Genomic DNA, 16,974 nt, shown 5'->3' on the forward strand with positions numbered 1-16,974 from the left:
TTACAAACATTTTATCAAGCCTTCCTCTCATTCCACCAAAACAAATGAACCAACCTATTGGTATTTTGACTGGGGCTTTGTTAAATTTGTAGATTAATTTGGGGACAGTTAAGATTTCTATAACATTATGTCCAAGAATATCATAAATCATATTTCTTTTAATCCAGTTGCATACATACATACATACATATTTATGTTGTTGTTTTCCAAAGGTATCTCTGTCAGACCTTCCCTCAACTTGATAATTGTTCTCTACTGACATGCCCTGAAATACAGCTTTGTATGGGGTTGAAGCGAGCCCAGATGATGGTGATATTAATGCTATGTGTTCCATGTTATGGAGAAGCCTCTGCCTCAGAGCAGGGCTTCAAAACTAGAAAATGAAAATACAGGAATTGCTTTGTTTCTTCATAGCTGTAATGGTTAACTTGACATCCTGTTTTTGTTCATTGACAATATACTTGATATCACATGTAAACTTGTTGGGTCCATTTTCTTGAGATTTTTGATGCTGAGTAAATAGTATGCCCCCCCCCCCACACACACACACAGGACTTTCATCCTGAAACAGCAACGCAACTCCTTCCTTCGGTTACCCCTTTGGTTACTTAGTTCTACTCATTCCTATACTCTCTTCCTATTTTATTTGATTGTTTTGTACCACTCCAGGTTTGATCTGTAGTCAGATTTTGCTATAGAGCTGATTTTTTTCTAAACAAAATTACAAGGGTGTAATTTTATCATGAATGTCTAAAAGTTGTCCTTAATCTGGAATTACTAGATGTTTTTGTGGTTTTTGGTGGCTAGGAACAGTTATCCTTGTTGAAATTTTCAAGTTTGTTATTATTCATAAAGGGGTTTTACAATTTAAGTGAATTCACATCCCATGACTTCATAATAAAAAATTTACATTGACCAAGGAGAATCTGAAGAATTGTAGTGAGTCTGTCAAGCTGCATTCATATAGCTTTGAAAAAGCAAGTACCATGTCCTCAGTGAAGGTTTTTTAGATTTGAATATAGCATTCAATTTCTGTCCCTTCAGGATTTGTACAATGGTGTGACTTTGGCTCTGTATCCCTCCTGCCTGGTTTGGAACCTCTGACTTGCTGCATGAGATAGGATGGGTTGGGGTACGGGCAACTGAAATTCTGAAGTGTTTAAACAGTAAAGAATATCAATGACTTTGCAAAACCAGAAGTTCAAAGGTAGAGCATCCTACTTCTCCATTATGTGTACTCCTTCTCTCCACTGTACCACACTTAGCAAATAAACCACAGGACCCCTAGGGGGTGCCAGGGTGGGGGCAGAGTCAGTCAGGCATGTAACTCAAGAGTGGACTCAGGTCATGATCTCAAGCCAGGAGGTGGAGGCTGGTGTTTTGTCTCCACGCTGAGTCCCTGCCCTTATGAGCATGCGCAGTCTCTGGCTCTCTCAAATAAATAAATAAATCTTAAAAAAAAAAAAAATACAGGACAGTTGGGAAATTCGGGTTTCAGATAGACATCTAAAACGTTTTTAGGATAAAAGTATGGCCCTTGGGCTACGTGGGTGGCTCAGTTAGTTAAACATCTGCCTTTTGATCTCAGCTCAGGTCATGATCTCAGGGTCCTGAGTTCAAGCCCCATGTTGGGCTCTACACGGGACATGGATTCTACTTAAGAAAAAAAAAAAAAGACAAAGTATGACCCATGCAATATTTGGGACAAATTTATGCCAACACATTATTCATTATCTATAATTCAAGTTGAACAGGGCATCCCGTATTTTATCTGACCACTCTACCACTGTGCCAATTTCAACACCAGCTTTCTCTTGAAGACATAGAGAACTCTTAAATTTTCTCTTTCTTCTTCTTTACTTAGAATAAGGAACTTTACTTTCTTCTAAGGCCGGTTCCCCTAAGCAGGAGAGGCAAAACCCCCAGCCATGGAATGGAAGTGCTTTTCTCCATTCTAATTGGTGTAGGACATGCTTCCATTCCTGGTCTACTGACATTCACCAGGAGAGTGCCATGTGTTGACTGGCTTCGATTAATCACCGAGGATAGAAGGGCTACTCGGAAGCCAGCAGTGACACTGTAAATAACTGTGTGGCCTTGGGAAGTTTCCTTTGGGTGTCTGAGTCTTAGCAGTCTCATCCATAAAATGGGAATAAATATGGTACCTACCACATAGTGGTGCCAGCAGAGTCCTCCTCATGGTGCCTGGCAAAGGGTGAGCACCAATAAATATTTTTCATCCTTTCCTTCTCCACCTCATCCCCCTTAAAAAAAATTTTTTTTAATCAGTTATGTAAGAGTGTGTTGAATCTGCCCACCATGGCCCTTGTCAGGACCCTTTTGTTTCCATTTGGCAGGTTAAAGTAGCTGGGGTCCAAGAGGGGTTTCCTGGCTCATAGGACTTCAGAGGGTTATTTGAGCAGAGAGCAGGGAGGCAGAAATGCAGCCGGGGCTTTGGCTACCCCAGCTCCCTCTTCTGTGCTCAGCAGCCATTGTTTCTTTCTGTGAACCTGCTTTCTTTGTAGAATGGGAAATGTGACTCCACATCTTTGATCTCTAGAAAAAAGTTGCTCCTCAGTCCCAAGTGAGAGCTCCTCTAGGCCAGGCTCAAGCCAGGGGCCCATCTCATGGTTGGCCAGGCACAGCCAAGCATTCTATAGACGCAAGAAGACTTCTATTATTGTCATATTAAGGGGTGCTGGGTAGGCAGACATAACTGTCTGCCTCACACGCCTTCTTCACACGACCTTGGAATGACCAAGAGTAATGATGACAGCCAACCTTTTGGAGTGCCCGCTCTAGCCATGTACAGACCCTGTGCTCGGCATTGTACTATGGATGAGCTCATTTAGTTCTCACCCAGCTATGTGAGGTGGGTGCTGTCATTAGTGTCGCCATCTGACAGATGAGGAAATTGAAGCATATGGTGGTCAAGGAAATTACCACAGGGAAATGACGTAATTCATTGGTTTTGGAGCCAGAGTATGAACCCCTGCTGTCCACTCAGAGCTCATGCTCTTAGCCACATTGACTCAATACCTATTTATAGAGCATCTCATGGGTATCTTGTGCTAATTTAGACAGTGGGGACACAGGTCTGAGAAAAGTCAGATCCAAATCCCCGAGCTTCTGGAACTTGCATTGTAGTTAGGGTGACCACACCTTTGTTTCCCCAGGAACATCTGCATTTTGTCCTGGCATAATTTGTATTAGGGCTCCTTTTCACTCTCCAGAGCCTCTTGGTTTAGATGATAAATAATATAATCACTTTAATTTTAGTAGAGATGCTATGAACAAACAATAAACAAAATAATTAAAATAAATCAGATGTAATGGCCATTGATGCTATGGAGGGAGAAATACAGCCCAAAGCAAGGGAGAGAATTCTGGCTTAGTGATGGAAGAGATGTCTTGACAAATAGTGGGGAGAAATAGTTCCAGGATTTGGAAATATAAAGAATTTTATCCATTCAAAATACATTTTTAAAATTTTATTTACTTTTAGTTAATTTATAGAAACATGTGGCTTGTTTTTCGGCAGTGAGTGTTAAGATGCCTTCTTCCTTAGCTCAGTGTGGGGACGAAAATGCACCAGTAAGTATTTCGGTCGTGGTTGCAACGAGACTTTGCATTTAGCCAGAAGAAGACAGCTTTGACACACATGTGACAGGACTGGAAGGGAGAGGCAAAATTATTTTCTTCACTTTTTCGTCTAGCAGGAACAGGGTAAAAGCATGCACTCTGAGCTGGTGTCTCCTTTATTAATTTACATGTTTATCATGAAGGCAAGACAGTGGGTAAAATATTTACCCCTCCAGCTGAAAAGCAGGTGCACTTACTTAAGCAGAAAGCACTGGAACAAGAGCGAGCTGTCATGTTAACAGATGGGACATGGAGGTCCAAAGATCCACATATTAGAAAAGGAGAAGCCACACAGAGCCATTTCATTGCCCATCAGCCTCGTTTCTTGATTGGGAACGTGGAATTTCTGTGGTCTCTACTTCAGTCTTCCCTGTTCGTGTCTCCACTCAGAGGGAGAGATTGCTATGATCATTGTTATGGGCAGGATGTCTGTGTCCCCCCAACATTCATGTATTGAAACTATGCTCCTCCAGTGTGATGGTATTAGAAGGTGGGGCCTCTGAAAGATAGTTAGGATGAGAAGAGGTCAGTGAAGTGGAGCTGTCATGAGCGGGATTAGTGCTCTTCCAGAAGTCATGAGAAAGCTCGCTTTCTCTGCTCTGCTCTGCGTCCCCCGGAGGATGCACCAAGGAGTCACAACTGAAGAGGTCCTCACTAGAGCCTGACCACACTGGCTCCCTGGTCACAGACTGTCAGCCTGGAGAACTCTGAATAATAGTATTCTGGAGTTTATAAGCCCCCCAGACTATGGTATTTTGTCATAGCACCTTGAGCTGAACACAAATGTAGTTGAGGGTTCTTCTCAAATGTAGGTAGAAGCAATACCGCATCTTCCGCCTCAGTAGTGCTTTGTGCTTTTCTGAGACCATATATGCATGCATGTATGTATGTGACCTCCCAGCTGTCTCCCAATGTCCCACTGGCAAGTTAGGTCTTGCACAAAGTCGCAAGGCAGCGTCGCGGCTCACAGCAGGCCGAAAGAGCCCAGGTTTGGCATCCAATCCTACCGATGTGAATTTCACCCTTCCACCTGCTGATGGGTGATCTCTGGCATGGTGCCTACCCTTTCTTAGGTTCACATTCCTCCATGAGACGCATTCATAAAGCTCCTCTGAGGAACTGGTATGATAGTGTTCATCACGCTCATTGCCTGGGACTTGCTGAGTGCTCAATGAATGTTGGCTGGTTTCTGTTTTTCCCCTGACTTGCCCAAGCCATTCATGGAGCAGAACTAAAAATCCAGATCAGCTAACTTGTAGTTCCTTGTTCTCGTTCAGGTTTTTTGTTCTATATTTGACTCTTAGACTGAGTGGGGAGGAAGCCTAGTCAACATTTAACTTAACCCATTTTGGAAGTCCAGAGATGAAGTGCTTTGATGTGTTTAGAAGTGGTGGAGAGCCAGAAACAGCTAGGAATCTTTACCTGGTAAAGCCAGTGTTCTTTCTCATGGCAACTAAGGGTCTGGTCATAAATATCTTCTTGCCTCTTTTGTCTCCTCCTCAGAGACAGACCAGAACTTTCATGATTATAGTTCTAGAAATATAGTTGCCAAGGCTTTCTTTTAGAACTTAGAATCTCTTTGAAAACAACTCAATTTCCAATGGCAAATCATGCGTTAAGGAAACTGTGAAGAAATCGTGACAACAGCAATGCACTAATAACTTCTCCTGGGATATTGAAATGAAAACATCTTCTTGATACTCTAGGCAGAACTATACACAGAGCACTTCTTTCCACTGCAGAGAGAGATCACCACAAGATCTCAAACAACCCTTTCAGTATTTTTCTTTTGTTAAACAAGCAGTTCCTCCAAAGGAGACAAAGGGAATTTGAATTATCTTGGGTTAATCTTCTTAGAAGATGGGATTCTTTGGGGTCACGGCAGCACATTCTCCCCATTCCAACTCCTCCTTGAATAAACAATCAAACACATCTTTGTCTTCTCCCTTTTTGATTTCAAGCCGACATATCACGGGAGGTATTCCTCCAGGTTTAAGAGGGAGCCTTTGCTTTCTTCCCTTAAAGAGTGATGGCTTATTTAGATGGTGTCATGCGCCAGAGTGAGAGAGCCTGGAGAAAACAGAGCATGGGTTGGCCCTTTGTGGAATGGGAGGGAGCCTTTTACTTTTCAGTATGAAAGTCTTTTTGGTTAATCTTATTTTCATCCCCCGGGGACTGCAAATCAGAGCGGCTCTATGTATCTTGGATTTGATGCTCACAGCCTAAAACTTCCTTCAAAGATCTCAAGTGCTTTGAGATGTTTCTTTTCATGACTCTTTGAACAGTGCAACTTTCCTGTTCCACCAAGGAAATTGGGAAGAAATCCAGGCCTGGCTTTTAGCCCTCCCGAATGAAGTGACTGTAATTTCATTCTGAGTACTAGAGGGAGGGTCTTGCTATCAGCTCTGTGGATATTTGCAGGGAGTTTGGGAGGAAGGTGAGAGTGCCCCCCATCCCCACCTCCAATTTATAGATAGGGATGTTTACGTTCAAGGAATGCAGAATCATAATGGCCAAGATGAAGCAAACATTCGTGTCCACAGCAACCTTCCAAACCTTTGGGTGTGTGTTTGCCTATGGGCCTGGAAATGCAGTCATTCACAAGCACGTTGTGTTGAGGTTATGAGGTGGGAGGAGTCTGCCAAGGGCTCCTTGCACAGCCAGAACATATGTATGGCAGGAGCTCTGGGTGGTTGTTTCTGTGTAAATAGGAAAACTGTCACTGTAGCAGAGGTCATCACTTTGGCAGTTGCTATGAATAGGGAGCCCTTGCTCAGCAAAGCAAGTCTCCGTCTATTACTATTAACACAGGACTCACCATAGACCAAAGCAGCAGAGTCAAAATTGCAATTAAATTTACTATCAATCACACTGCTCAAGTATACTTGATGTTTCATCAGACTTTTTTTTAAACATATTCTTGTTTAATCTAGTACTCTGCCCTCTCAAAGGTATGGCTTTAAGGAGTCCACAGCATCAAACTTCTTTTAAAAAAGACTTTATTTATTTATTTCAGAGAGAGAGAGAGAGAGCAAGAGAGAGAGAGAGCGTGCACAAGCGGCGGGAAGGGGCAGAGGAAGAGGGAGAAGCAGACTCCCTGCTCCACCCCAGCTCAGGACTCTGGGATCAGGCCTGAGCTAAAGGCAGATGCTTAACCAAATGAGCCACTCAGGTGCCCCAACACAGCATCAAACTTTTTAACACCTCATGCAACAGCTTGGTTTCTGAGTCTGGTCTCTGTCTCTTTCCCCCTCACTCTCTCTTTTCCTTACTGTTCTCGAGAAAGTGCATAGGTCACGGTTTTACCTGTCTCTCTGGCTCTTACTTAACTTTTTTCCCTCCCACTTTTGATAAGTACTTTTATGTCAGCAATTTGATAAGTACTTTTATGTCAGTACTTTTATGTCACCAGGACTTTCTGTTGTACATCATTTTTACATTGTGATGTAGACTAAGTTTTCCATGGCTAGGTTCCTGCAGTGATATGTGTCTAATAAATTACAGAGATTCAGGATGACATGGGGGATTGCCCCTGGAGTATTGCCCCTGATGCCTGGTTGCTGGTCTGAATTATTTAAGAACTCAGGTGGAAATATGTGGCCCACCCCTTTTTCTGCTCTTGCCGGTGTCTGGGATGGTTAATCTTAAACTTATCATTACTTTCTTTTATTTTGTGTTTTTTTTTTCACTCTATACTCTTAGGTTCAGTACATGGGGGCCTGCAAATTTAACTAACAAAAGACAGAAGGGAGAGTATACAATTTTATGGCTATTTTATATGTATGGGAGTTCACAGAAGAAGTGAAACTCAAAGAACTGGTTGGCTCAGGGGCTTATATACCATTTTAATAAAAGAAAGGGCATTTGGGCTTCCAGGGATGATCAGCTATGGGAAAGTGACTAGAAAATGTATAGGAAATTAATGGGAGCTAAGGGTTATTTTACTAAGTCTTGTATAATGCAGATCTTGGGGTGCCCTGAATGTCTCTCTGGTGATGGGCTGCTTACTTCTTCCTGGTACGAAAGAGGTTGGGACAGCTTCACAAAGGGAAATTTATGCCCTGCTTTTAGGTAGAAATGGGGAGGAGGGAAGGGAACTCTCTGTATCTGTTGATTCGCAATTGCCTTCAACTCAAAATATCCTCATGGCAAAGTGGAATATTTTGGAGTGGCATATTCTGATCCCCTTCATATCCATCTTTACTTTTCCTACTTCAGGGAGAAAAATGGTATATAGTGGATTCTTTTCTCCCCATCTGAAGGATTCAGGGTGGTGTTTTTATAACTAGTGTCCTAAAATCCCTTCCTTGTGAGCCAGTGTTGATTACTTGATCATTGGAAGCTAGGGTCCTTACCTATGATTGTCATTCCCAAATGTGATTATATCATTGATTTTTTAAAATCTCCCTGCCATCACTTCTTATAAGTTTAAAAAGTATATTGCATCTAGAGTATAAACTGTTCTGACATATTTTATGGCACTTATAGGTGAATCAAAACCCAGTGGTTGAGGCAAGAACTGGAGCCTAGGATGTGGTGGGACTGGAAGAAAGCTGGATGAATGGCTCCTTTGGCCCATGTGGCTCTCTGTCTTAGTGAGAATGTCTGCCCCCGAGAAGGTGAAAGATTGGGGTGAGATCCCACTGCTCTCACACCTTCCAGATCTTTGCCCCCACAATAACCATCAGGATTTGTGGCCTTCATCTCTATGCAGAGAGAATTGCCATGAGAGTCATGGTGCCCACACCACAGGCTGGCCTTGGCAGTGCATCTCTATAGACATTACTGGGTAACTGGGGGTTGACTTGTTCCTCAACGAAGGTGTGTCTGAATCCTTTTGGCCTCGAATGTCCCAGAGACGTTCCCATCCAATCCTGCTCATCTCTCTTCCCAATCACGATGTTCATGAACTTGCAGCTAGAAAGAGTCACTGCAGTATATGGGTCCTACAACACATGCTACTGTATTCATTCCCCTGTTATCAGAGCTAAAATGTCAGCCTTTCCTGTGGGCCCTGGTTAGGTCTGAATATTTAAAAGAGCTTTTAAACCCTTTTACGATTTGCTATTTATGTTAGCTCCTGCCCCAGAGATCTAGAGGAAACGATCTCTCAGAGATCGGTTTGGTTTTCCTTCCCTGCAAAAGCCTTCCCAGGGTTAGGTGGTCTGCCACTTTTTCTTTGACATTTCCTTTACATAGTGTGGCTATTGCCAGCCAGCTGATGGTCCCAGAGTCCTTCTCAATAACACAGAGACAAAACGCCCTGCATAGCTGATAAATTATAAGCAGACCCCACGTGTTAGCTTGATGGATTGTTAGAGTGAGCGTGTGTGAGTCATGGGTGTTATTTTTGGTCAAAAGAATCGTGTGAACTTTTCTCCTCTATTTCGAGTGCTTTGAAATGGACTACTTTTCTTTCTTTTCTTTTCTTTTTTTTTTTTTCCCTCTTTAAGGTATATGTCAAGGAATTAGGTACCCTATCAGAGCAGTCATTTTCCAGTTCCCGAAGTTACTGTTTTGGAGTCGAGGAGGTGGAAGGACTGAAAAGACTGAATGGAAAAGAAGTGTGTGTTGACAAGTCACCCAGCCTGGGAAATGTGAAATTACAGCCGAGCGCTTTGCAGCCGGGCGCCTCCCCCACCGTACCCGACGGCGGGGTCGGTTTCAAAGCACTGGTGGATTTACTCAAACCCAGCGTGGAGGCTCTGCGCTCCTAATGGACCACCAGTCTGTGGCCACTATGGAAATGCCTGGCTTTATTTTGGTAGAATTCTGTTCAGCCGGCTGCAGAGTAAATAATGGTCATCAGTCGCATCACTGGCTCCACAAATCCTTGTTTCCAGAAGCAGCCTTGTCCTCTGCTTCCCATAGCACTGGAACCTGTGATGTGAATACCAGGTGCCCACCCTGTGCTAATAGCTAAATAACCTGGCAGCTCTCCAAGCTCGGGGCTTTTCAGAGTGAGGCCCCAGGACCATGCCGGGAGCCAGGCAGCTCGCTTCCGGCCCATGATAAACACAGAAATTGAGGAGGTGTTCGGAAACTTCTGTGACGATTTGACAGCATGATTGACTCTACCAAACACTTGGGGGTTTTACCCTGATGCCGTTTAAATTCATTTTTTAAAAGATGTTATTTATTTACTGAGAAAGAAAAAACAGAGGAGAGTAAGAGGGAGAAGCAGACTCCTCACTGAGCAGGGAGCCCAATATGGGACTTGATTCCAGGACCCTGAGATCATGACCCGAGCCAAAGGCAGATGCTAAACTGACTGAGCCACCCAGGCGCCCAAATTCACTTTTCTAGTGATTGATTTTTATTGTATTTTACAAAAGTTATGCTCTGTGCCTGGTTGGAGGTAGAGGACTAGCCCTTCTCCATGGATGGATTGGGTTGTACTGGTTTAGCTACGACCTGAGGCTGGTGACGGAACATCAGGGTCTTCCCGCTACCTGAGGAGCTCAAGCCACTGTTGATTCAAAGAGGAAAGACTGGGGCACCTAGGTGGTTCAGTCAGTTAAGTGTCTGCCTGTGGCTCAGGTCATGATCCCAGGGTCCTGGGATCAAGCTTGCCGTTGGCCGTTGCACTCAGCAGGAAGCCTGCTTCTCCCTCCCTCTCTCTCCCCCTGATCCTGCTCTCTCTCTCTGTCGCTCACTCTTTCTCTCAAATAAATAAATGCAATCTTTAAAAAAAAAAAAAAGAAAGAAAGAAAGAAAAGAAAAGGTTAAGGACATTGCAGATACGGGGTCGGGGGGGTGTGTCTTTTATTAAGTTTCCACAGGTACTCTTTTTTAAATTTAATTTTAATTCCAGTATAGTTTACATGCAATGTTATACTAGTTTCCAGTGAATAATAGAGATTCCACAACTCTATACATTACTCAGTGCTTGTCCTGATAAGTGTCCTCTTGATCCCCTTCGCTGTCACTCTTACAAGCATTTGTTCCTGAGCCTCCCTTCTGCTGGTTAGGAAGAGGCAGGCGCCGTGAAGGTGAATTTTGCTGTGTCTCCTGCAGAGGGGGTGCTGAGACGCTGCTTCCCCGCCCCTCCGTGGGGCCAGTCCCTCTGGTCTGTGAGGGAGGGATTATGCTAGCTGAGCTCATGTCTGGGAAATGTTCTGGGGTTCCGTGGAAAGAAAGCAGAGGCAGCCCACTTGTGCTACCATGTGCTAAGGAAGGAGAGTGGCAGATAGAGGGGAGAAACCAGGAAAGGGAATTCAAGAGCTAAATCATCACTGTACTCTGGTCCCTGGGGTCAGCCTGTCCTTGTGGCCTTGAACTGTTCTCCAACTGGAAATCGGGAATCAGAATCCTGGGATGTGTTAGGAGTGAGAGAAGCAGGGTGCCTTTTCCCTTATTGGGAACTTTCCCCACTCCCATCCACAAGGCTCATGCTGGCTCTCTCTGCTTTTTTAAATCTTGGTTTAAATGTGGTCCTTTCCTTTGGCACACTTTGTTCCCTTTGCCCACTTTGTTTTTCTCATCATTCAAGTACTAGGTCATTCTGTATTTTATGGCAACATAATGTAACTAATGTAATATAATATCATCTATTCAGATGGGAGTGTACAAGGGCAAGGCATTCTGTCTGTCCTGCTCAGTCCTGTATATCCAGAGTCTAAAACACATGGTAGGTGCTCAATAAATATTTGTTGTATAAGCAAATGGATGAATAAGGAGCAGTAAAAGGGCAGGATCACAAAGGAGCTAATTGTGTCCGAGGAGGCATTCGGCCGTGTCTACCCAGCCATTCGCTGAGTGGTTGAGTTGGGGCCACTGGAAGGACACAGTCAGGAGGAGCTAATCCTTTAAGCAGCACCTACCAAATACCAAGTACTGTGGGAGTTGTCCTGTGTTCGTTATTCTATTTAGGTATCACATGGTCACGTGAGATATGTGTGGGCAGCTGCTCTTTCAGATGGGGAGACTCAAGAGGTCGAGTACTTCATCCATGGTCAGCCAGCCCTTTGAGTGGCAGAACTGGGATCCAGCTTAATTGATCTGATTTCTAAAAACTTCCAGAAATAGTCATTTGGTCACAGTGTCTCTTGTTTTTTTTTTTTTTTTTTGGTTTTTTTTTTTGCTTTTTTTAAGTGTAAGATGGGAATTAATTTTCTGCATCCTTCACCAAATTTTATCTGATAAGAATGGAAAACTGAGAAAATCAGAATACAGCTATTCTAAAATATGAACCTCGCACATAGAAGGTTGAAAATTAGATTGAGGAATACAGGGTTTGGTTAAATCCAGCCAGTGGGGATGAGTCAGGTTTCCATGCAAGACTCTGTGCCCAGCACTGGCTTCAGTGTTGGTACATACTGTTAATATTCCATATTCTTCCCTAGGCTGAGACCACAATCTCCAGACTCAACATATTGTCCCTTGTTTGGAAAATATTTATGGAGCATCTACTAGGTGCTTGGAGTAGATCATAGAGAGAACAAAATTCCTTGCCCTTCCTGGAACTTCTATTTTTGTAGAGAGAGGCAGGAAATAAGTAGTAAGCAGGAGGCCATGAAATAAATCACATGATATCTTAAAAGATGGCATGGGCTACAAAGGAAAAAAATAGCGTAGGGGAAGGGGCTTAGAAGATCAGGGTGGAGGCGAGCAGGTTGCTGTGTTAGATTGAGTGTTAGATTGAGTTAGTGTTAGGTTGAGTGGTTCAGGTAGGCCCTGTTGAGACTGTGGCTTCTGCACAAAGTCTTGAAGAGGTGAAAGGGAGAGGGAGCCAAGAGGTATTCTGGTGGGAGAGCATTCCCATGAGAGAATATAGAGCAACTGCACCAGGATGGGGGCATGCCTGGTATGCTTGGACAACAGCAAGGAAGTAAACTTGGGAGGTGCCCAGCCAGAGTCGGGAAGAACCTGAAGGTAGAGACAACCCTAATCCCCAGTAGATGGGACATGGGAGATGAGACAGAGTGCAGAGTCAGGGATGAGCCAAACCAAGGCTTAACTTTTTTATCTTTCCACCTTCGTTCCTTTTTTAGGAGCTGACATTGAGTATTCCCAAAAGTATTAGAATTTAAAAATATATATATATTTTTTAATGTAGGCTCCATGCCCAATGTGGGGCTTGAACTCATGACCCTGAGATCAAGAGTCAAAAGTACCGACTGAGCCAGCCAGGAGCACCCCCAAAAGTATTAGCATTAAGGTGCTTGGAGATTTGGCCACTACACTTACACTAGTCCCCTAATGCCTCTGCATTTGGGTTTCTTCAGCTGTAATATGAAGGGACTCTTCACAATAATCTTAAAAATCCCCCTTCCAACTATTTCTGAATGATTTCCCCACAGGCCATATTGTCATTGCTTGCTTGCTTCTGTCCCTCCTTCTTTCCTTCATTTATTCATCATGAGTTTTTAAAACATTTGCTGGAACACAAGCCCTTCCTGAAGCAACAGATATGGACGCCAAGGAAAGGAGGAACAGCATCTCTGCCTTTCCATTGCTTGCAGTCTTCTCGCTGAGGTTAGAGGAGAGGGCAACAAGCAAGGCAAGAACCAGAGCAAGCAACAGCTAGCAAAAAGGGGAAGAGTGTGGCACGAAAAGCAGTCATGTGACCGCCATTTCCAAGCTCAGGGCACCTGCGGAAGGGGTGGGGGCATGGTAAGAGGTGCTCACATGCTCTGGGGATGGGGGCAGTGATGATGTGAGGTGGAGCTGGCTCGAGGTGGGGAGGCTGGTGCATAGAGAGTGGGCCATATGGGCCAGAGGGATCTGGGTCTGAGCAGGAGGCACAGCCTATGAATGGATGATGTCATGAACCTGGGTCAGGCAGGTGAACTGTCCTGGTACCACGGGACCAGAGGAAGGGAATAAAGAGGTGAGCAACCCAGCCCGGGACTGTTGGATTACCTCTAGACCCTGATTTCTAAAGTGGTTGCTCATTCCTCGTCCCCTCTCTGGCAAACTCATCGCGTGATCAAAATTCTGGGCATTGAGGTAGCAAAGAAAAGCTCACTAAACCAGTTCTATTTGAAGGGGAAGAAAACTATCTAAACAAGGAAATGAAGCTTTCTCCTGTATTGATGGCTCAAGTTTATAATTGAACTGTACATCCACTTGCAAGATTTTTAGCGCAGAGCCCTTAATGTTTTTTCTCTAAAAAGTCGAATATGACTGACCCCTCCGTTCCTTGTCCTCGTGCCCTTCTGGAAACAAAGGAGTTCCCCGTGCTGAGGTTCACAGCCAGTGCTGTTGCCCTCACCATGCAGTTGTCATGGTGTGATGTGTACACTTGCGATCGTGGATGCATTTATCTAATGGGCTTTGCATGGCTCCACTCGGCCGGGGCACCGGCCTCGGCAAGCCCAACAAAGCCCCACATTGATCCACTCCCGTGTTTCTGATTGTATTCTATAATATGTTGACATTTCCAGGCTAATCTTGTACAACTACTGCGAGATTCTCAGGACCGAAATAAACATCTGGGAGAAGAAATTAAAGAACTTCAGCAAAGGCTTGCAGAAGTCCAGGGCGACAATAAGGTACTGTGAATATTTAAAGGGAAAAGCTCCGCCATGTAATTGTGTGCTTAGAGGTTTATGAGGAACACATCAGAAAAACGTAATGCCGCATTTGCTGAGAAATTTGTTATAGATTTTTACATTTGCAGTGAAAAGTCACAGTTTAGCATTTCTTATCTTTATGACATCCCTTTTGTGTGTGTGCTCACACGTATGTACGTGCTTCTGGGTTGCTCCAAAATATTGCCACAACCCACTGTGGAAGTTTCATTATATTCAGCTTGGTGGTGAATAACATTGCGGTTGAGGGCAAAATAAAACCCAAAATGCTATGCTTTCCCCCTTCTCTACAAATAATGGATTTGTGGCTCAGATGATTTGGAATTATTCGCATTCAGTTTTGAATTTTAAGTAGTCATCCTACTAATTACGTTCACATAACCAATTTATTTTATTGCTAAATTTGGCAATTTGTATGGAACATTGCTCAAAATCCACTGCGTGGTATTAATCAAACTCCCCTGTTGGCAACGTTAATTATAAAATATGAACTCATAAACTCCAAACTAAATGTGTGCTCTCTCTCTCCCAGCTGAAGCTGTGAACAAAAGTACAATTGAGAAAAGGAAGAAAAACTATCAAAGTTTTAATTCTGTTCCCCACCCACCAGAAAAAATTTCTGTTTTGCCACAAGAGATCCATTTCCAACTCCTTGCCAGAGGCAGCTTTCCTCACAGAGATGGCCATTGGAGTTCAACTCAAAAAAACTCCATGGCAGGGAGGAGGTCCTTTCTTGGGAAATGTCTTTTAAATGTTACCAAATTTTCTTGACAAATGATGGTGATGTTCACTGTTTCTGGGAGTTCTTGGTTCGTGGAAGACGCCATTTTGAAAGGTGCTGGCTCTTTAAAAAATGCACGCAAGAGTCTGCGTTATACAGAGAAGTCTTCCATGATCAAAGATCAGAGAGGATTTTCTGCTGCTGGTTTGAGAGGCTCAGTCTGAGGACCAACTGGGAGGTCTTTCTGCATAGCCTCTTCTCCACTTAATCAGCCTTTACATTTTTTTTTTAAACCCCTTGGATTTACATATATTTGGAAAAAATTAGGCTTGACTATTCCAGGTCATGAAGTAGGGGGTGGGAGAGAATGCCTGAGAAGGGTTTTAATTAATACTGGACAAGCTAATCAGGGCTCTGGTGTGGTTTTATGCACCATTACAAGAATTTAAGTTCTGTAACCTAGGTGTTTGGTTCATAATTAAAGGCCAGACCTTCTTAGTCGCTTCCTCAAGGTTTTCTAGAGAATGAAATGAGATGTGTGTAGTAGTTTCCCTTAAACCCATAAAAATACTACAGGAATTTTGGAGACATAATAAATCCACAAAATGTTCTTAATATTTTATAATATATATTAATATATTATATATTATATAATATATTAATATATAATAAATATTAGAATATATAATAAATATTAGAACATTTTGAAAAGATGTGATTTTTGGATTCATGGTTCTTGACTGATTTTATTTCCTTATCTCTTTTTTTCCCCCTTAAATGAGCTATCCACCTCCCCAACTTTCCAAAATATACTTCTGCCTCATCTTTTGGTCACTTTTAATTTTGACACCTTTTAGACATGGGAATCGACATTTGCAACTGGTATTTCAAGGAAAGAAAGGGAGGGCGTGTGTGTATGTGAGTATGTGTGTATGCATGTGTGAGTGTGTACAGGACTGAGTGTGTGTGTGCGTATGTATGCACGTGTCACCCTAAGCACAGGTCTGGGGCTCCTTGTGTGTTGGCACAGTCTGAACTTCTTGATTTATTTGCACTCTGGGTCTTTATTCCAGTAGCTGGACAGATTTATCAAACTTTGTTTTCTTGCCCAAGGTTTAGAATTTAGTGACTCATATTCATGGTCTGTGAAGTAATTCGCCCGCCGAAAGGTACAGGGAAGATGCTACAATGTTCAGCAGGCCCCGTATCTCAGTATCCAGCCTCCCCTCCTCAAAAAAAGACCAACTGCAGTGAGCCCCAGAGAACCCATTTATTCTCATTTGCATCTATAGTTATAGGGCTGATTTATTTTCAGATCCCTGTGAGTCATAGCCACTCTCCCCCCCACCCCCACCCCCGGTTGTCAACATTAGGGCCAGATGACTCATTTGATAATGACACCAGGCATCTTGGGAAACGCAGAGCCCCTGTTCCTTGGTATGTGGTGAAGAATGGGTTAATCCTTCATTTGTTCTTTTTTGTTGTTTAATTCGTTATGTCACTTGCTGTTCCAACATTTCTATCACCTTCCAAATCCAGTTCAACCTCCTTGCCATGGTGGGTAGGCCCTCCAGTATCTGGCCCCTTAACTGATTTCTCCAGCCATGTCTATTGACACTAGTCACCTCATGCTTCAGTGAACAACACTAATTTCAGCCCCTTTGCTGAACTTTATTGTCCTATGCCTCGGCCTTTGCACCTGCTACTGGCGCTGTTTGGGACACTCTTTCCCTTTACTTCCCTCTCCAACTCTGGTTCATCTTTCCAGTCTTAGGTCAAATGTAGCCTTCTTCAACTCTTAGGGGCAGGTCCTGTGCATGCCTACAGTGCTCCGCCCTTTCCCCTCTGCTCATGCACGTGTATGGCACACTCGCCCCAAGAGTAAGCTCTTTGCAGGCAGAATTCCTGACTGGGCTTTATTGCTAGGAATTAGCACTCTTAGTTCCTGGTACATGCACATTTCTTAGTAAATCTTAATTGAAGGAATGGAATGGAATAGATGAGTGAATGAATAAACGGAGAGAATGAAGGGAAGGAAAAGAAGAGCCAAAGGTTCAAGAAAGAGGAAGAGAAGAA

The 16,974-nt window shown here is 43.4% G+C and overlaps 1 protein-coding gene across 2 annotated transcripts in view; it reads left to right on the top strand.

The window, feature by feature from the left end:
• CCDC149 (coiled-coil domain containing 149) overlaps window positions 1–16,974 on the top strand; it is a 96,086-nt gene that overhangs the window by 35,141 nt on the left and 43,971 nt on the right. For both annotated transcript variants that reach the window (XM_032853980.1, XM_032853987.1), the window contains exon 4: window positions 14,031–14,138. In XM_032853980.1, coding sequence (XP_032709871.1) covers window positions 14,031–14,138 — 108 coding nt within the window. The remainder of the gene's footprint in view (window positions 1–14,030; window positions 14,139–16,974) is intronic.

Source organism: Lontra canadensis, unplaced genomic scaffold (assembly GCF_010015895.1).
Source record: "Lontra canadensis isolate GAN:19392208 unplaced genomic scaffold, GSC_riverotter_1.0 scaffold1, whole genome shotgun sequence".
NCBI lineage: Eukaryota > Metazoa > Chordata > Mammalia > Carnivora > Mustelidae > Lontra > Lontra canadensis.